This window comes from Cyclopterus lumpus, chromosome 19 (genome assembly GCF_009769545.1).
Source record: "Cyclopterus lumpus isolate fCycLum1 chromosome 19, fCycLum1.pri, whole genome shotgun sequence".
NCBI lineage: Eukaryota > Metazoa > Chordata > Actinopteri > Perciformes > Cyclopteridae > Cyclopterus > Cyclopterus lumpus.
The window spans coordinates 2,917,786-2,938,893 of NC_046984.1; the positions used below are offsets into that span (position 1 = coordinate 2,917,786).

At 44.9% G+C, this 21,108-nt stretch overlaps 2 protein-coding genes across 17 annotated transcripts; both read left to right on the forward strand.

Moving 5' to 3' along the window:
- The first annotated feature begins 89 nt into the window (after window positions 1–89).
- tdrkh (tudor and KH domain containing) lies at window positions 90–9,648 on the forward strand. Of its 16 annotated transcripts, none has more exons than XR_004611582.1 (16): window positions 90–207; window positions 893–1,095; window positions 1,141–1,219; window positions 3,253–3,413; window positions 3,512–3,606; window positions 4,370–4,571; window positions 4,758–4,897; window positions 4,974–5,316; window positions 5,422–5,588; window positions 6,328–6,503; window positions 6,793–6,857; window positions 6,961–7,119; window positions 7,202–7,300; window positions 8,493–8,547; window positions 8,986–9,068; window positions 9,157–9,648. XR_004611582.1 is itself a non-coding variant. In XM_034557897.1 (16 exons), the coding sequence occupies exons 4-15, from the start codon at window positions 3,296–3,298 to the stop codon at window positions 9,039–9,041; spliced, it is 1,659 nt and encodes a 552-aa protein (XP_034413788.1). In that variant the 5' UTR covers window positions 90–207; window positions 893–1,095; window positions 1,141–1,219; window positions 3,253–3,295; the 3' UTR covers window positions 9,042–9,068; window positions 9,157–9,648. The 16 variants fall into 16 exon arrangements, 11 of the variants coding, with proteins under 11 accessions (XP_034413788.1, XP_034413791.1, XP_034413796.1 ...); XM_034557897.1 differs by having other exon boundaries at window positions 6,961–7,103; XM_034557900.1 differs by having other exon boundaries at window positions 1,141–1,207; window positions 6,961–7,103.
- A 398-nt stretch (window positions 9,649–10,046) lies between these two features.
- On the forward strand, window positions 10,047–20,632 carry mbtd1 (mbt domain containing 1). Its single transcript, XM_034558328.1, has 17 exons — window positions 10,047–10,204; window positions 11,245–11,449; window positions 11,578–11,711; window positions 11,808–11,919; window positions 11,999–12,081; window positions 12,174–12,291; window positions 13,259–13,393; window positions 13,502–13,590; window positions 13,902–14,136; window positions 14,519–14,574; window positions 15,506–15,610; window positions 15,703–15,850; window positions 16,752–16,834; window positions 18,167–18,401; window positions 18,987–19,058; window positions 19,265–19,420; window positions 19,595–20,632. Exons 1-17 carry the CDS (start codon window positions 10,184–10,186, stop codon window positions 19,711–19,713), a joined length of 2,106 nt encoding a protein of 701 aa, XP_034414219.1. The 5' UTR covers window positions 10,047–10,183; the 3' UTR covers window positions 19,714–20,632.
- Window positions 20,633–21,108: the final 476 nt, after the last annotated feature.

Sequence of the window (21,108 nt, forward strand, 5' to 3'; positions counted from 1 at the left end):
GTTTCCTTAAGAAATAAACGTGAATTATTTTCGGGCGGGGTCTGATTAGTGGCTTTAACCATATTACCGTTTCGCATGCTTTTCACAACTATTCAGTTATCAGTCTATATTCTGTGTGTGTGTAGCTAGTATTGCTTCCGGTGTAGCTAGTTGCAGCTTGACAAGTTGCAGACGAGGTCGATTCTAAAGAGCGCGAGGTGTCTTTCTGTAAGTGTCACACATTATAACACCCTTTTCCTCCTCTTTTTGAATTGCATTAGACCCTGACAACATCCCGAGGCTGTTCTTGTGTGTATGTGTTGGGGCGTGATGTGCGCGTGCCAAGGACGTTTGCTGACCTGTTTTCTAAACGTTCCACTCGCCTGCATGTGTCAACCCGCAGCCACAGCTAACGCTAGCCTCGGCTAGCTTCGCGTTGTGTGTTTTCGCGTCGGAAAACCGAACCAATGTGGAGGTTGACGTTGAGTTCTACCAGCTCGCGTCTCGGTGTGAGACAAACGAAGCCGCGAGTGGTTCAGGATAATAACATGCCTCTAGGGCGGCCGAGGGAAGAGCCAAGGTTATCCCTCCTCTCCGCTGGTCACGGAGCTGATGTTTCGGTGGCGTCAACCTCAAGACGCTGGACGCACGAGCGGGACACCGCGCGTCCTTCCGGTTCGGCTGTCGATGAGTTTATCAACGCTTGTCCTACGGAAACACAGCGTGTTGCAGGCGGCGGAACAAGTGACATGTTGGGCTTATGGCGTTAACAAAACTGCTGTCTGACGCCGTAACAATTTACAAGAAAAGTCTCGTGTTATGTTTTGCCCATTTGTGTCCGTCTTTCTGTAAGAAACTCCACTTGAAGTTGCTGTTTTAGAAAACACTCATTCGTTTGCACGCGTCACCACAGTGAAGGTCTGCATTGAGGTGATGTCTGATGAACTAACGATGCCTTTCTGATCGTCACCACAGTGAAGGTCTGCATTGAGGTGATGTCTGATGAACTAACGATGCCTTTCTGATCGTCACCACAGTGAAGGTCTGCATTGAGGTGATGTCTGATGAACTAACGATGCCTTTCTGATCGTCACCACAGTGAAGGTCTGCATTGAGGTGATGTCTGATGAACTAACGATGCCTTTCTGATCGTCACACCAGTGAAGGTCTGCATTGAGGTGATGTCTGATGAACTAACGATGCCTTTCTGATCGTCACACCAGTGAAGGTCTGCATTGAGGTGATGTCTGATGAACTAACGATGCCTTTCTGATTGTCTCCCACGCCGCGCAATGTGATTGACCAGTTGCTTCCATGTAGGGACTTGAAAAGCTGAAACTCTTCCTCTCCTTCTACCTGTCTCGTCAGTAGTGTTGAACGTGGATGAAAACCAAAACAAATCAGATTCTTCCCGAGATGGACGTTGGAGTGTCCAAGTCCCATGTGTTTCTCAACTACTGTCCCAGAGCCCTCTTCTCCCAGTGAGACGGCATCTTGCATGACTGGTCTCAATACTCATTGCTGTTGGCTCACCTCCGGTGCATTCTGTCTCTGTGTGTGTGTGTGTGTGTGTGTGTGTGTGTGTGGGGGGGGGTTTTATACACTAAAAAGCCTCGTAAACAATTGGCTGCCAGTGTTCAGGGATGAATGGAATGGCTGGAGGTCGCCCAACTGTGAGCAGCTTTCAGTGCACCCTGTCCTGAAGTCAGGGTCACAGCAGCTGCAGATTTGGTGCTGTTTGTGTATGCACACTAAATGCTTCATCATTTAGGTGACTTTATTGACTGCTTGTGCACGTTTCTGCCAGCTAATTCTTTTTAGCAAGTTGATGTAGTCTGATGACAGTGTCAGGGGCTACATTTTAAGAATCTCCTGCAGTGGTTTTTAAAATACCTTTTTTTTTTTTTTTTTTTAGGGAGGTCCCAGACAAAACAAGGGACACTTCCAATTCAATGTAATTTACTTTAGTGGAAATGATCTAAATTGTATGACCTAATCGCTCCTGTAACGACACGTTTCACCATCGATAATCGTCACTCGGTTGAGAAGACTGCTCATCTGCTCTTTCTAAGATCAAGATTGAACTTTGACCCCCGAACAACCCGGATGTTAAGTCCTTCAAGTGCTCATAATGAACAACCTTACAAAAAACAGCTGCCTGATGGGATGTTGGAGTGTCCAAGTCCCATCAGTTTCTCAACTAGCTAGTTAATGAAACACTGGCATCAGAACTCTGTGTCGGCTGATACCCAAATTGCAGGAGGCAGGGCCACGGAGGCAAGAGGCCGGCCCATTAGGAAGAAGGCATGGAAAGAGGCTGGACCAATGAGGCATGAGGCCAGGCCCTTGAGGCAGGAGGCACAAAGAAGGAGGCAGAGCCAATGAGGAAGGAGGCCAGGGGCAGGAAGCAGGGGCTAGGAGTCAGGGGGCAGGGCCCAGGAGCCAGGACCGGCTCCAGACACAGCCAGGTCCAATGGACCCTGTGAGGCGACAAGGCACAAAGACTCTGGCGAAGAAGTAGCGTTAGTAATGTGAAATGAAGAGACGTAAATGTGTCCATAAGTAGAGAGAGAAGAGGAGATAGGTGCTCAGTGTATCCTAAAACATCCCCCAGCAGCCTATAAGCCAAAAGCAGCATATCAAGGGGCTCGACCAGGGCAAACCTGATTCATCCCTAACTATAAGCACTATTAAAGAGGAAAGTCTTAAGTCTATTCTTAAATATGGTGACTGTGTCTGCCCCCCGGACTGAAAGTGGTGTTGGATGCCAGGGCAATGCCATCTACAGAAACCACATCACCAGATAATTGATCTCTGAGGTGTTCAGGGCAAAATAACTTCAGTTTTGTCTGAGTTTAACATCAGAAAGTTGCAGGTCATCAAGGTTTTTATGTCTTTAAGAAGTTTAGTGAGCTGGTTGGTTTCTTCTGGCTTGATTGATAGATATAATTGAGTATCATCTGCATAATCAATTGGGGTTACACAGATAAATAACAATTTGATAAGTGGTCTGTAGTGTGGGTATGTTTGAGAACACTGATCTCCTGTTTTGATTTCCGGCTGGCTAATGCTTTAAGCTGCATGACTGTAAACTCTGAGGATTGTACATGACAACAGCATTCTGATTGCATTTCACTTTGAATTTTATTTACAAAAAGCCTGATTTGTTGTGTAGACATTTCATCGGCAGGAGTTGATGGGACTGGACGTAAAATATAAGGAGCAGTAACTTGCAGGACAGTCGGGAAGGCTAATGTGGTGTTTGTGTTTTAGGTGGAGCCTCCCGCTGGGTGCACGCCGTGTCTTGGACGCAGTGATGGAGGGTCACAAGAGCTCCCTAAACACGGGCAAAATGGTGGCCCTTGCTGCGGGGCTCTCCGTCGGGGCCACGGTGGGCTACATCGTCTATCGCCGCATAAGCAGTGCCAACCACCGTGAGTACCTGCTGCTGGAAGGTTACTGTGCCTTTTCTGACTGTTTGTTCTCTGATGACCTCATCTGTAACTGGCGGTTGTGTTCCTTTTGCCATCAGCTGATCAGGAGCCCAACACGCAGGTGTCCAAGGTGACACTTCCAGTAGAAGTTTATCGGAACATGTCCAGATACCAAGCCACGTTTCTGGACACGGTGAGTAGCTTTACCAAAACAAAACGGAATGCATATCAATATCACAAAAGTGTGTGTTTGTGTGTTTTGCCAAGGTTTGTTTTTATCTGGGTTAGGGTTGCAACTATCATTACTTTCTGGAGAATCATGTCTCTCCAAAAGTGTTCCAAATGAAATGAATTAAAACATGTGATTTATTAAATAATCAATGAATACATTGTGATTGCAATTTCTAAAATAATTGAAAAAGTTATTTAAAATCAAGTTATTATTGGGAAATGTGATTTCATCCAATTTTCAAAATGGCATTTTTCATAATGCCACAAGAGCAGTGGGATTCATAATAATGCGGATTCAGGATAATTGATTTGACATCTCTTCACTTTGATGCTCATGGCGCTGCCATGCAGAGCCTTGTGAAGCTAAATAAATAAATGTTTGATTTTCCATCTTCCGTTTGGATTCAGAGCAGGAGCTAGATGGCGTCTTTAGATTGCAACCAACTGCCTAAAAAGTGCTACTGGGAAATATCCCAACATTAAAATGAAAAAACAGTCTTTTGAAAAAAAGGGGCATTGTGAAATTACAGAGGTTTATAAAATGAGATTTGACAAATGCAGAATTATAAAATAACATTTCATAATAAGTCTTCATTTTAGATAATTTCTTAAATTTTGAAGACAGGGGAAAATGCCCATAATTTCCAAATGTACTTCCATACACGAGGAGGAAAGTCGGTCATTTCCGGCCGCCTCACTGCTCTCCTGCGGTCTCCTCCTCTCAGGTGGCCCAGAAGTCCGGAGCTCATGTGAGGATTTTGCCAGATCCCGGGGAGCCCGGCTGTAGGACGACTGTCTGCTTCCTGCTGCAGGGCTCTGAGGAGCAGGTCTTGCTGGCCCGCTGCGTCCTGCAGAACCTGGTCACGGACAGCGAGCCAGTCAGCGAGGCTTTGGAAGTTCCTCAGATCGCCTTCGGACGAATAATAGGTAGCTTGTTGTTGTTGTTGTGGTGGTTGTTGTTTCTCTGACTGCTGGCAGCCTATTCACTTCATTAGCATACACACAGTTGCATGCTAGAAGTCGTACTAATCAATATGTGATAACATTGTAATATGATACATGTTACTTCATACATGAAGCAAAATGCGCTCATTGTTGGCGTGTGTTTTGCAGGCCGCGGCGGAGAGAGTTTGAAACTGATCACCAGGACCACGGGGGCCAAAGTAACTTGTTCCAAAGAGAAGACGCACGGCCCCGGGGCCACGGGCAACGTGACAATCACAGGGACCAGACAGGAAGTGGAACAGGCCAAGGTGACGGTCCACTCGCAAGAACACGAATGCAACTCCCGACTTCCTTTTTTTTTTTTTAACACGATCTGTTTCGCAGGAGCTGATTCTAGAAAAGGTCAGGGAGGACACGATGGTGAGGACAAAGATCTCGCAGTCGTCTGCCCTGCGCCAGAAGCGCGGCCACACCGCCGTACATCAGAGGCCAGACGACGCAGGGACGGAGGCCCCAGCGGGATTGAACAACAACAACAACAACGGCCCTTACTCGCAGACGGAGAGCAATGGGCGTATCCATGCCAATGGGACCACAGAACACCCAGAAACTATTTTTGACAAGATCGAGGAGCTTAAAATCACCAACACAGCCAATGACGAAGAGGAAGAGGAAGAGGAGGAGAGTGTCTCCACAGACTCTCTCTCTGAAATTTCCAAGTTTGAAAGTGAGTTTGATTTCTCTATAATCGAGTCTCGAGGAGACGATCCACTCTGCCTCACTGACATCTGTCCTTGAACACACATCTCATATCATCCTCTCTGTTGTCCAGTTCCCAGCCCAGACCTTAGCTTCCAGCCCGACGAACACCTCGAGGTTTATGTTTCTGCGTCGGAGAACCCAAACCACTTTTGGATCCAGATCCTCGGGGTGCGTTCCCTTCAGCTGGACAAACTGATGCAGGAGATGAACCGCTTCTACAACAGTGGCAACCCCGGCGTAAGGACAACTGTCTAATACATGTTTAATATGTATATATAAGTTTGAGGTGTCTCCATAGGGCCCGCTTATCAACACACTTAGCACTAACCACTGAAGTGGCTGACGCACAGCTCATGGAGGCAATTAGTCATTTAAAAACCACAGTTTGTGTTTGTGTTGGACTTGTAACTCAGTCAAATCTGACCACACAGACTCTTAAGTAATCAGTGTGACTTCTACTATCCAAGCATATTATTATCTCCCATGTCCATTGTGAATTAACGGCCATGAATCCGCTTAAAATCCGCTTTCTTCAGTAGTCCAGTGAGAGTTGTCGATATGGGTACATTGTCAGGATGCTCCAATCAGGATTTTATGCGAAGCCATTGTCTCCTGGAAGATTTAAAACATGGGAGAAAGTCAGTCCAATTTGCTTATTGAGCTTGAAAACAAATGATAGGCAGGCTGTATAAAGAATAACAAGTTGTACTCACTGACTTTAAACTTCCTCTTAAGATCCCCCCCAAAGCCCCCAAATTATGGGAACTGTAGTTCCAAACCGTGTAGCATGAATACACCCCAAATAAAAGCGAGAAAATGGAGTGAATCCATAAATATTAATAAGTGTCAACACTGACCTTCTCCTCTGTCCATCCATATGCAGATTTGTGCTTCAGTTGTCCAAGTTTGAAAAAAAACCCACTCAAAATCAAACAAAATTGTTGTTAGAAGTAATAAGTCAGCTGTTCCTCTCCAGGAGCAGAGGGTGGAGACCATTGTGGTGGGGGACATTGTGGCCGCTCCGTACCACGACCACGGTACATGGAACAGGGCCAGGGTGCTGGGAGTGCTGGGCTCCGGACTGGTGGACCTCTACTACGTTGACTTTGGGGACAACGGGGAGCTGCCACGAGACGGCCTCTGCCGTATGAGGTAAGATGACTGACGCCTTCGCTTTCAATGAGACTTTATCTCTTAATTATGTACGTATGTCGCGGCTATAATCGATGTATCAAATGACAATGTGAAAACAGAAAACAATGTTAAAGGATTTTTTTTTCATTAGTCTGTCGAGATGATGATGATGATGATGATCATATGTGGGCTGGGACTCTGCAGCACCACAATACTCTAATTAAAATGCTATTTGGACACATGTCCGATTTTGATGATATTTTCGATTTTTAAGTCATTTATTGCTTTTGATGCATTGATATTTCAGGAGTGACTTCCTCAGCTTACCATTCCAAGCCATTGAGTGCAACTTAGCAGGAGTGAGACCAAAAGGTAAAAGCCCACTAAGAAAAAGTTGAAAAATGCAATATTCTGAAATGACAATGAATCCCCCCCCCCCACTCACATTTCGTTTGCAATTGTCCTTGTTGGTCAGGAGAGGTGTGGACTGAGGCCGCCTTGGATGAGTTCGAGCAGCTGACAAGCTGCGCCTGCTGGAGACCCCTGCAGGCCAAACTGTGCAGCTACTCCCACTCTGACATCTCCTCCTGGCCCAGCGTCAAGCTCTACGACAACAGCGTGGGTTGTTTTTATTGAGCGTTATTTATCTTTGTTTGTCTTCTGTCTCTTTGCACACATCTTTTTTAAAAAAACAAAAAAAAAACTGCCTATCCCAGACTGTAGATATCGGCGAGGAGCTCGTACGGCTGGGCCATGCCGTCAGCTTCCAGGAGGCGGTGAGCGGGAGGACCGAGGGCTGTCTCCAGAGGATGCTGGTGATGCACTAAACACACTGGATTTGTTTTCCATTGGCCTGATTAACACTGCTGTCGGGAAGGTTTAACGATGGTGGTTTTATCTGAAGGCCAGTATTTCTCGCTCCTGTTTAATATCTTTAAACCAGATGTTCGGCCGAGTGAGAACGAGGGGTTTTATTTAGATTTAACGGACACTAAAGGAACAATTATTATTTCTATTGAAATCAGGAAATGTAATAAGAAGACTTCTCTTTTTCTTTCAGAAAATGATTTGGCAACAAAGCATCAAACATTTTACTGTGAGAACTTTCAGGCGAGAGCCTCCTTTATAATCTTCAAACCTGGACTGAAATATTTGAAAACATCCTCCAATTGCTTTTTAAAATTTTGTATTAACTTGTACCCGCAGGCAGTGGAGCGGCTGTTTGAACCGTTTATTGGACCAAAACAATTCGACTTGAAACGCATGGAAATTGAGTTGGAAGAAACCAGACGAAAGTGTATCTCAACCAAGCAAACAAACCATCCAGCAGCTTCCAGTCACTAGTCTGATAAGGACGCATGTGAACAACCAATCACATTGTTCAAGCTCCATTCAGTATAATAAATGAGTATTGGACCAAAATGAATTAAAATAAGTAATGTTCAGATTTTTTTTTTATCAATATAAATACAATCTTGTATTTCCTAATGATTTGAATCGTGTGTTTATGCAAATCACCACCTAAATCAAGGACAATTAAAAATAGTTCACGATAAATATTGTAGTTCATTGGCTGTAGACCTATTAGAACTAGACTGATGTGAGATTAACCAAGTGAAAACTTTATCTTATTAGATCCAACTGATTTTGATGAAATGCATCATTTGCAGTTAAAAATGGGTAATAAATCTCAATATATCGCAAATACGTATATTGCAATACTCAGCGTATCGCAAAATCTCAATAATATTGTCTCCATTAAGTACTGCGTCCTAGGGCCCCTGGAGAGAGACAGACAGACAGACAGACAGGCAGACAGACGTACGTAGAAACTGTTGTTCTTGTAAAAAGAAAAAAGAAACCGTCAGTCTGTGCTGCCTTCTGAAACAAGACGGCCACCATGAAGTGACTTTTTCATCGAACACAACGTAGCCGACTCGATGCTGCCGCTGCGCCTTCTTCTTCTTCGCTCCAACCCTCTCATCTTGGTTTCTTGTCCCCCGACAGGACGACGTGATAGGAGCGTCATCGGAGCTTAGTCTCTCCTGCATCAGCTTATCCGGTGAGGACAGTAACTTCCTTTTCCCTCCCTCGCTCAATATTTGGTGGGTTCTTTGTGTATTTTACTTCTTTGAGGAGTTAACCGGTGATGAGAGGACACTTACAAGGAAGTAGTTTAAAGCGGTAAAAAAAAAAAAAAGCTACAGTTTTCTTCAAGAATTCAAGGTAAGAAAGGGGGAATAATTGATATACATTAAGAATAAATAAATACTTCACTCATTTTATGAGTGAAGTATTTATTTTAACTTCAATTTGCAGCCCTCTTAGTATGTTATGACATTATCTCACTGTATTACATGTTCAGTGAAATGAGAGGGCCTTTGTGTCTAAAAGTAATTACATTTGTGATTCTCTGACCTTCTAAATCTAGTTGTAATGTTGTTAAGATGATTGTTGAATGGCCATTAACTGGAGTTTTCTTTTTCTCTTTGTACATCAGAAGCTGCTTCAATCTCAGGAAGCGTAGACGATGTCATAGAAGACGAGCTGCTCTGAGACCAAAGACATGAATATACATCAAAGGTATTGTTTCCCGTCTAGGCGACGTAAGGAGTTTTAACATTCATGTGTGTCATCAAAAGTAACGACCTCTCCTCTTCTTGTCTTCCAGCTCCTCCTCTTCCTCTGCATCAGTTCAAATGAGACAAGGGATACGTTTCCTTGTCTGACCTCAACTCAACCGCATAAATCCTCATTATGAAGCCTCACCGACGGTTCTTTTTATTGGTGTTACCACAATACAACTCCTGTGTTTTGCCTTCATGCTGTTCCGATGTATTGCCAGTATTATTATTTGTTTAAAGCACTGTGATGAGTCGGTGGTACGAGAAGGCTGCTGATTAGCTAATGTTTAATTTTGTTGTTTTTATCTTGTATGTATATTTTGATTTTGATGGCCTACATATTTGGTCTGACAAATTCTTATATTTTGGAAAGGAAACCATACAGTATTATTGAATTTGCTCTGCAGATTTTGTTCATTATAAAAGCATAACGATGTACCGGATCACTAACTAAAGGCCAGACGAAAGTGGTAGTTTCTCTTCAGAGGTGTAATAGACTGCACTATATATGATAAAGGATTTATTTTGTGTCACAATAATTGTCTGTGTCTTACTTTGTTATCCTGGTCATGCTAAAAATATATATTTTAAAAATAATGATAAAAAAATGGATTTAGAGGAGTGAGACCATTTTTACCCCAAAGCTACTTAGAGAAAGGGTTATTCTCAAGTTTATCTTCCTTTTGTATAAATCCAACATGGTTAAAGTTATCGAATGCCTCTTAGAAAGTGTTATGAAACTCATGGTAAAACAACTAGTTTCACAATGAATAGCCCCTCTATTGATGAGTCTGTTCTCGGACCTTAAATTGAGGAGGCCATTCATTCATTTCCACGGCCGAGTCCTCTGTTTTGTTTCTGTGGGTCGATGACCTCCATTCCCGGATTGACCAATTGCGTGAAAGTGGGTTACGCTCGCACATGCGCAGAGGCCGCAGAGTAATTTGTTGATATCCTGCTTGGTAGTATTCATTTAGACTTTGGTATTTCAAAGCCAACATTTATCCCCGGCGCGGGGGTTTACTTTGCACCGGGTGGCCCAGTTACCAAGACCGTTATCTATATGAAGGGCTGATGGAGGACACAAGGGATTTGGTACGTGAATTGGAGACATTTTACGTCCGCGAGCCTCCGATCACAGAGGATTTGCTGCTTCCTTTGTTGTTATCTGTTTGGTAGCTAGCTAGTGGCTCAGCCAGCGTTAAGTATGAGCAAGCTCTCATAATAAACAGACACGTATACAAATAACATAAGCCCCATTTATTTGAACAATGTGTGTGTAGGCGTGGGTTTGCTACGCTGGTGTGAATTGTGGTTTGCTTTATGGATAAAAACAGGTTTCCGCTAGCTAGCCGCGCTAACGCTAGTTAGCATCGGGAGCTATTTGGAATAAAGGCCGCCCCTAATTTTGCCGTTCGTCTCAGCTAGCTTTTCTATTTCGTGCAGCTGACATTCCGCGTAGCGTGTATGTCCTGGCTGCAGCATTGATTAAAAAAAATTTTTCTCTCATAATTCTCTCTGGCGCTGGCTAAATGTGTTTTCGTTAGCGCCGCCAGTTAGGATGCGCTGCTCGCAGGAGGAAGTGGAGGCTGTGTCAAAATAAACATGTTCTCGCTCTGTTCCGGGACGTTGTGTCTACCGAGGCCTTCTGGAGCGTCAGGTGTTCACTGCGGAGAGGACTGTTGGATTGTTTGCATTTTGACATCACCTTTTTAAATTCTAATGTTTTAGTATTTTGTATTATGCATTTCTCATTGGCTCCCACAGCCAGCTTCCCAGGTCACATTCCATAGCAGATGGCCTTTCAATGAGATTGTAAAATATTATCACAAATCTTGACTGTGCAACAGTTATTGTTACTAAATAAACTTGACACAAACCCACTGGTACCAACCTTCAAATGCATTTATTTCCAGTTTGCTTAGTTGTATGATGCATAACTATGTCTTTAGATATTTAACAATGTCACTTTCTATGTCGGGGAAAACTGTGATGGTCATTCCCACCGTTATCTGACCTTTTATTGACCCAACTATCAGAACGTAGTCACAAAATTCACTGTTGAAGATAATTGTTAGTTGCTGCCTTTTTTTTAAACATTTGACCCTTTTTTTGTAATTTCCTTGATTGTAAAGGCGGAACGCACCCCACGTTCAGAGCGCAAGCGGAGAGACTCCTTCGGGATGTTTGATGGCTATGACAGCTGCAGCGAGGAGTCTACCAGCAGCTCCAGCTCAGAAGACAGCGAGGATGAGGTGGTGCCTTCCATCCCCGCGAGCCTGCCCATCATCAAGAACAATGGTCAAGTCTACACGTACCCTGACGGCAAGGCGGGAATGGGTCAGTGCACGGAAACATGTTTGGAACTTGTCCGTTGGATATCGTATTGTTCCATTTTGCCCGCGCGTAGTAACCTGAGGGGATTTTAACAGAATACATGTGTCTGTTCTGTGGCCTGTGTTCCACAGCCACGTGTGAGATGTGTGGGATGGTTGGAGTGCGAGATGCCTTTTACTCAAAAACCAAGCGCTTCTGCAGTGTGTCCTGTTCTCGGAGTTATTCCTCAAATTCCAAAAAGGCCAGCATCTTGGCAAGACTCCAGGTAAGTGTATCGTCGGGCCTCCGACGGCAGATTCCGATTAAACCTATATTATTGCGAATAATATTGATATCTTTTTTCTTCTTTTTTTTTTGCAAGGGCAAACCCCCAACAAAAAAGGCAAAAGTCTTACAGAAACAGCCTCTCATGGCAAAGTTGGCTGCCTACGCCCAGTACCAAGCAAGTCAGAACCAGGCCAAATCAAAAGCAGGTATGTTACCAAAAGAGCGTTGCAGCGCTGCTCCGTTTAGAAATACTCCGCCTTTACACTCCTTCTTGTTTTGTGCCAGTGGTCCCCGCAGAGAGCTTTGACTGGGGTCGGTATATCTGTAGCAATAACACGATCGGAGCTCCAGTCAGCTGTTTCAAGCATGTAAGTAAAAGCTGCACTTTGGTAGGTAGCAACCCCCCAACCCGGTTTCTTGCTTTTGGTGGCTTAAAACCCTCACTTCCTCTGTGTCTCAGGCCCCTATGGGGATGTGCTGGGGAGACATAGAAGAAGGAGTGAGGATTGAAGTGACCAACTCCGATACCAACCTCTCCACCAAGGTGTACTGGATAGCAGAAATCATTAAGCTAGCAGGTAAGACGACACGTCCTCGGACAGCACATTTGGTTCAATGACAAATCCGCCCTGAAAGTATCGTTAGTATTCGTATTTTCTGCTTCCTTTGGTTTAGAATGAATACATTTTCATTCTTATGGATTATTTGGTGGGACTAGCTGATTTGGTTTAAATGGCTTTTTCCAATTTTAATAAGAATAATCCTATATGTATGAATATGAATATGATGCTGTGTCTCTCAACATGGCAAACATACGCAAAAGGAACTGCCTTGCGGTTCAGTACAGTAACACGATGCACATCAGTGGGACACGGCTCGGACACAAATCACTGATCTACTCTGGCGGGGTGGCTTTGTGTCGTTGCATTGTGGTCGGTGTGCACAGATGAGCGCTGGTCGACGAGCACGTTGGAAGTATTGTTGGTGGCTTTATGGTTCCTCCTGTGATCTGGTAGTAGTTCAGCTTTACTGAAAGAGACTAAACCCACAGTCCTCGTTCTCTGTAGAGATGCATTCCTAACTTCAGCTGAAATAATTAGGAAAGCTCCACGAGGGAAAAGTGACTTTGTATTCCTTTAGTCATCTCGTGCAGCGTAGTGGTGCCAGCGAGCGATTCATGGCCAGTAATGTTGAGCGGAGAAATAACAGCAACAGATAATATTTTCAATGAGCATTGTGTTTTATAAGCTAGAGATTGTTCCGGGTCAGTCTCTTCTTTGGGACGATGACGTTTTGTAAATTCAGCCGATTTTGACTTTGCACCGTTGCCATGGAACCATGGGCGATAAACGTGTTCTTCACTCTGGGCATGCTGAAGAGTCCTCATCCACGTTCCTCCCTCTTTTTAAAAGTTGAGTTTCGAGTGCTCGTCGGCGCGACACCCACGGCTCCATGACAACAGAGCAAACTTTACCCGGCGACGGAGTCGAACGCCTCCGGAGACGCTGTCCAATCGACCCGTGTGTTTTATCTGTGGTTGTTCAGGGTTCAAGGCTCTCCTGCGGTACGAGGGCTTCGACAACGACACCAGTAAGGACTTCTGGTGGGACCTCTGCGTCCCCGAGGTGCACCCGGTGGGATGGTGCGCTTCGAGCGGCAAGCCCCTCGTGCCTCCAAAAAGTGAGTCTCGTGCCGAACGTGTGCAGGGTCTTGTTCTCCGGGCAGGAGGGGAGGAAGGCAGGGTTTGGTGGCAATTGTTACTGTTTATTTTTGTGACCTCCCTTACAGGCATACAACATAAGTACTCTAACTGGAAAGCCTTTCTTGTGAAGCGTCTCACTGGAGCTAAAACACTGCCACCTGACTTTAATGCCAAGGTGAGACCCACAAATGCCTCTTCGGTTTGATGATGCTGTAGTTCTTTCTGTTTTTGATGGGCAGTGCCACTATCTTTATAATAGGGTAAAGATGATACATTTGATGTACATTTTCTATCTCTAAACTTGATAAAGGATTTGACAAAAGCACATAGTGCTGACGCCAAACGTTCATGTGTGTCGGCCCTGAACTTCCTCTACAAAGCAATCGACAAACGACTTTTATGAACAATAAATGAGCAGAACGTTTTCAATCCCTTTGCCGTCGTTGAAACCACGCACTACCTTTTTTTTTTCTTTCTTCCTTGTAGGTACACGAGAACATGCAGTTCCCCTTTAAGAAGCTGATGCGGGTGGAGGTGGTGGACAAGAACTATCTGTGCCGGACACGGGTGGCGCTGGTGGAGCAGGTCATCGGGGGTCGCCTCCGGCTGGTCTACGAGGAGAGCCAGGACGGGTCGGACGACTTCTGGTGCCACATGTACAGCCCCCTCATTCATAACATTGGCTGGTCGCGCAGCATCGGACACCGCTTCAAAAGATCTGGTGAGAAACCAAGGCGCACTTTAAACTCTCTTTCCCATGTTTATTGTCTACGTGACTTTCAGGTGCAACACTTTCGGAACTCGCTGTATTTGGGGAGAATGCTGCAATGTACTCGCTCCTTTCCGTCAGTATCCGTCCACTAAAATTGCTCGTTTTTGCCACCAACGGTTTTGGATATTTAAATTATGAGTCCAATGACATTATAGACATAACTCGCATTGAGGAGAAAATAAATAAGGATTATAATCAAAGTGTGTTTGTCGAAGCCCGGCTCCTTCTCCTCCTCTATGGTCTGCAGTCATGTTTCACTCTTTTGTTAGCTTGTTGAAGCTGAAGCATCTTTTGCTCAGGCAAGTCATTCTGATCGCAATTTATTTTTCAGATTTCACAAAAAAAATCGAGGGTCAAGCTGATGCTCCCGCGCCGTACTTCCAGAAGGTAAAACCAACTCGCTCTCTCTTTAAGAAGTGGCCTAACAGGTGGAGTTAATTCAATGTTTTGTATGTTAATACATTAAAATAATTTTCCAAATCCTGTTGGTAAAAAAAAAAAAAAGAAAGAAAAAGGCTTTATCGGGCAAATGAAACCAAGCTTAATAAAAAGCATAATGTCAAACCAAGAACCAATCCAAAGGTAGTTTGAGATGCTGCAACAACAACAACTCAACTAAAATATTATTGACAAGACAATTTGACATTTAAAAGATAATTCGTGAATTGAACTTTAAAAATGTATTTAATAAAATGACTCGCTTAAAGATATTATTGAGGTTTCATTTTCTCTGAAAAGTCTCTTCCATGTCCATTGATGGGGGGGAGGGGGGAGGGGGGGCTCACCAATCATGTTCCAACATCACTCGCAGTCTAACCACATTCTCTGATAATATCTTAAATAGTTTATCAGTAATGAAAGCCTGTACACATGTGGAGCGACATGTGCAACAGAACAACAACCTGTTACAAAGCACAAAAAAACAAGACTTGGGTCCCTGAATCTCTTGCCCTAGTGCATTCTGGGAGGCCCCCCCCCTACCTTGTGTAATGCAATTGCGTTTTACCGTATTTCAAAATAAGAGCCCACTATTATTCATGATAACTTTATCCAGGGTGAACGAATCGGTCCTGAAACTGATGATGGATGACAACCAACGGGATTATTTTAGCCTGATAACAGCCCGTTATCTGGATTAGTTAATCGGAGCGGCGCCGTGTGTTGCGCTTCAGTCTCATGTGCACGGGATGAGATTATTGATTATTGACGACTGGTTTCCACAAACCCTTAAATGCCCTCTTCATCTCCCTGTTATGATTCAATCATATTTCAGATAATAATCCACAAGTGGTCTTTCTTCCATCCGAATGTGTATCAGGTGAAAGACGTGGACCAGAGTGGGGATTGGTTCAAAGACGGGATGAAGTTAGAAGCCATTGATCCCCTCAACCTCTCAGCTATATGTGTAGCCACTGTAAGAAAGGTAAGTGGGTTTAGATAATGCTGTGGGATGGGGGGGAAGGGGGGGGGACTTGCTCGGTCCAGACTGACCTCAACCATTGCGGTTCTCCGTAGGTGTTGGCAGACGGGTTCCTCATGATCGGGATTGACGGTTCGGAGGCAGTGGACGGATCAGACTGGTTCTGCTACCACGGCACCTCCCCGTCCATCTACCCCGTCGGCTTCTGTGAAATCAACGACATCGAGCTCACGCCCCCTAGAGGTACTGTACGCTCCTCGTCTTCGATGGTTTGAGCCTCTCGTCGTGAATGTAAACGGGCGTTTGATCCCATTGAGTGGACCACAGAGGTATGGAAGATTTAAAAGGCCTGAATAAAAACAATCACACAGGGAAACAACTTTAGATTGTTCTATTTCCCTTTTCATATATGCATTTACTGTCATGTGTCCAAGGAAACCCCAATTATTTAAATCTCTAGGGATGCAGCCATCAAAACCCCAATCAAAATACCAATACCTGATTTTTTGGGAATCTGCTGATAGCGAGACACATTGAGTGACAAGATATTTCACTAATTTCTTCGATAATAGGACTTTGAATTAATGCTGCATTAATTCCACATCACAATAGACAAAAGAAGGTGAGGCGTATTGCCTTTCCGTCCACAGCGTTGGCATCAGTTTGTCCATGGGGAGGCGCCGGGGAGCCTCTTCTCTTCCACAGTGCTCTCACCCAGCAGACGTATCGATATCAATCACAGATGGAATTAAACATCCACTTGATAGTAACGTCCCCCCCGGCCGGTTAGCCGCAGGAGGCCGCTTGAACGTGAGCGCCTGTCTGTCACGGCTGCAACCAGCTGTGATGAAAAGCTCCGACTCACCAAGCTGTGTTTCAGATATTTTGATTTGTTTTTCGTTTTCTTTTCTTTTTTATGCACGGACAATGTGTCTCCATTTCCTAAAGGAAAACGAACCCGTTCTGTCGCACCTCCTGATGGGAAATGTTCATTGAGCTTCTTTAAATCTTCCATTCCTCGACACTATGCCATATTTGAATGCCATTTCTCGTTGAGGTGAAGTTGATGGTTAGTAGTTTGATAACATCTTCTTGCATATGATTTTCCTAATGTTCTGGTCTCAACACTGACTCTGTTCCCCAGGGTACACTAAACTGCCATTTAAATGGTTTGACTACCTCAGAGAAACAGGTTCAATAGCTGCTCCTGTCAAGCTCTTTAACAAGGTAGGCTGGTTTCTCCACTGTGTTTGTGTTGAGATCTTGTCATTCAGTTTCACTGTCTTCTGGTGTCATTTTTCTGCTTCTGTAACGGGCGCGGACGGGTACACGGAGCACCGCGGGGATTAATCCAAAACATTCAACGCACTATTCTCTCTGGCCAAAGGTTTCGAAAAACTTGGGGCGAAGCGTTTGCAATGTACCGCGGGTTTATTAAAAAATAATTCGGCAGAGCGGACACGTGGGATCACGTTCTAGTCGATCGTTTTCAACACAACAGTTTTCTCTCGAAGATGTGACGCGACACTATCAGCTCTTTGTCCACGATACAAGACGGGGATTCAAAATAAATAATTCACCTGTTACTTTAACTCATATATTAGATTTTATATAACTCGACAATCTATTTGATTTTCAGTCCTTTTTAAAGACTTCTCGGAAAAGATTTAATAATCACGATACCTCCTATTTATTACTTTGCAGTTTATTTTGTGTAGCCAAATATCACAAATTACAAATTTGCCTGAGAGGGCTTTACAATCTGTACACATACGACATCCCTGTCCCAGGACCTCACATCGGATCAGGAACAACTCCCAAGAAATAGAAAAAAACCCTTCAGTTCCACATGTATCAGATTTTATTGGCTTTTTGGATTAATTAATTGGTCTTTTTAAAAAATCCTCTAGTTTGTACATGCATATACATATTGAATTGCTCGATGTTTGTGGATGTTTAATCCCCTTTGGCTTTAAACCAAAATGTTTTGGATGAACCGCACGCCGCCATGTTTTTGTCTTTTGTAATACGTTGTCGACTCTTCTTCCTCCGCCTCGCTCCACTTCTCCCCTCGGCGTGCCGTGGATCACGTTGTCGACTCTTCTTCCTCCGCCTCGCTCCACTTCTCCCCTCGGCGTGCCGTGGATCACGTTGTCGACTCTTCTTCCTCCGCCTCGCTCCACTTCTCCCCTCGGCGTGCCGTGGATCACGTTGTCGACTCTTCTTCCTCCGCCTCGCTCCACTTCTCCCCTCGGCGTGCCGTGGATCACGTTCTGAGTCCATTTACAAATCCATTCAAACCCAATTTTTAGAAAGAAACACATTCAAAAAGGACAAGCGCCACTTGCATGAATTGGAAAATTGATATCAGTGTAAATAAATAATAGCAGAGGTACCACTTGCTAGATGTTGTGTGGCTGATCAGCGCCTCCTTGTCATACTTGCTGCCCAGTGGGATTCAGGCTTCGCTGGTGCTCCTCCTCGGTTTGCAGCAGCATGTGTTCACCGGTCGCGTACTGCTCACCGACGCCAGGCTTCCATTTTCTGCAACTCTCCTAGGAGGTTCCCAATCACGGTTTCCGCCGAGGCATGAAGCTGGAGGCCGTCGACCTGATGGAGCCACGGCTGGTGTGCGTCGCCACGGTGACGAGGATCGTGCACCGGCTACTGAGGATCCACTTCGACGGCTGGGAGGATGAGTACGACCAGTGGGTGGACTGCGAGTCACCTGACCTCTACCCCGTGGGCTGGTGTCAGCTGACGGGGTACCAGCTCCAGCCCCCCGCCTCACAGAGTAAGAGTAGAACTATTAATGAGGCTTCTTGCATACATTTCCAAAACAGAAATCTGAACATTGGATAAAACCGGGTTCACAGAAGGTTTGTGTAGATAAGAAACGGCTGTTTTTGAAAAAAAAGGCCTTCTAAAGATATGCTTTGTATAATTAATTAATAATTGCATTTTGCCAGAACATGGTGGAATACCTCTTGAACATCATGTAGTCTTCTTTTTTGTGCGTTCCCGTATTCTTCCACTCATCATTTTGTCATCTTAGTCATAGACTTCTGGATACATTTTTATTGTACGTACCGTTATAAATAGTTTCCACAAGCACGTAGTCTCATGTCTCGACTCTCAGGAGTCCGCTGACTCGATACCTGTGGAAACTATTTCCTGTGCATCAGTAGGTCGTGTCGTTGTCGATATCCGGCGCCCTTAATGAAGCCAGTATCGGCGTCGATACCGGTCCCCTAATTGTAGGTTGTGATAGAATTCCTAAATCTATCACATTTTTTGATAGCATCTGCTTTCTTGGACTGCGCGTCACCTCACCATCCCTTAAACATCCCATAGTTTACTGTCTTTTTCTTTCTTTCAGGTAACAGAGAAATGCCTCAATCTGTACCCAAGCAGAAGAAAAAGGCCCAGCAGTACAAAGGCCAAAAGAAAAGTGAGTACCCCGTCCTGTCTACACCTTCCTCTTCCTCTTCTGGTCTGTCACCAGACACCAGTCTTTGTGACGCTGATAGTTCATAACACACCTGCATGCTCGGGTGCGACATCGGATGCTGATTCCAAATGGGTACAATTTACATGATGGAGTCTGTTTCTGATGGATCTCTCTGAACCGAAGGGATGCTGGTGTTTTGTTTTTAGAGAGGAAGCTTCCGGTTGGCCGGCGGCCCTTCAGTCAGGCAGGCAGGAGGAGGAGCAGCTTCTCCGGGGACGAAGAGCAGAGCCCGCCCCCTTACCCCGCCCAGGGGCCCTCCCGGCCCCGACCCCGAACCCACCTCCACCAAACCCACAAATCAGGTAACGTTTGAGACTCTTCGTGTGGAGCTGGAGGCTGCTGATGCGGCATGTTCTCCTCTTAAATCGACCTCGATGTTTTCACTTTGAAGCAATCATGCTTCTTTGTCTCATTTTGTTTCACCCCCCCCCCCCTCCCACCACCACCACCACCTCTGTCTCCGCCCCTGTCTGTAGAGTCTCTTCTGCGGATGAAGGAGGAGACGGCGGAGGTGGACGAGTTCACCTTCTCGCAGGGCACCTCGGACCAGGAGAGCAACGGCTCGGGCAGCTACTACATCAAACAGGAGCCCTGATGTCGGGACGGAGCGAGACCCAAAAGAACCAACGGGACAAGACCAATGCAAAACCCCCACCCTCCCCCAGCAAGGATCAGGAACACGGAGAGTCAAACTAGCTTTGAATCGCACTCAGACCAACGCCACCGGCCTTCCTCATTCTACGGAGTACGATGCAGTGTGGGGCAGTTTCATGCTTCTGAAAAACAAAATGTCCTGAAGGGAGCACTCCTCTGAACAATTGCTCTAACCTTGTAGCTGTGTGTGCACGTCATCACTCACAAGAAACACCCCCCCGGGTCACACATGGGCATTCTCTTTCGTACCACCCACGGATGATGCAACGGCGTCCTCTCCTCCCGTCTGGAGCGTCCAATCGGACGCGAGCTACTTGGATGGGTGAAAAGCAACATCCTCTTTTCATGGGAGTGGGAGTCCTGCAAGGCAACACCAGCCCGTCCTGCCTCCGCCACAATCTGGGCTGCGCACAGAGACCTGTAGAAACTGTGAGAAACCATTTATTGAGCCAGGTCTTTCATTTGTTTTTTCTTTTTGTTGTTGTCGTCGTTGTTGTGTTGTTGTTGTTTTCAGGTCAGAGTCAGCCACTGAACGGCCTGAGGAGAGACAAGAGGCTGGCAGTAAGAGGAACGGAGTTGTGGATATTTTGATTATTTTCTTCTGAACAATATTGCCAGCTGGACTTATACTTTGTTAATAGTACTTGAATTTTTTTCTTTTCTTTTTTCTTTCTTATTTTTCTAATGATTTTGGAGTTGTTTTTTGTCTCAATGTACTTATTTTGCATTTTTAACGTTTCTTTGGTGGCTGTGTGGGAAACTTGATGTGCATTGTTTTCATAAAAGTGATTATATTCATATAGTATGTGGAGAGCTATTCAAATAGAAGTACAGAGTATAGATATAAAGGATTGTGATTTAGAAGAGAGATCTCAGTACACTGCTGCTCAGCATTACTGATATCGGTCTTTTTCTTTTTTTCTTACTTTTTCTTTTGTTTGTTTCTTCCGATGTTTGCCAGAAGATTCCCACTGACGCAGTCATTTCTGATTCACCCATTACAGAACAACGACATCTGATTCAAGTTCAACACAATCACTCACAATAGACCTAGAAATTGTGAGAATAGTTCATGATAATGGGCATAGTGCAGCTGTGAATCCACCATGCTCATTGTTTTATTTCATCACTTCTTTGGGCTTTCACTTTCATTTGTACTTCACACTGCCTCCTTCACTTCCTGCTCATTACTGTCCATCACACACGGGCGAGGGTGAGCTCCAATCAGGAGCGTGCACCTGCACATCTGATGAGGTCACGGTGTTTTCATAGAGTGAGAATTCAGCCGTAATTAATGGTTCTTTAGTTGTTCTGTAATGTTGAACAGAAATGACGG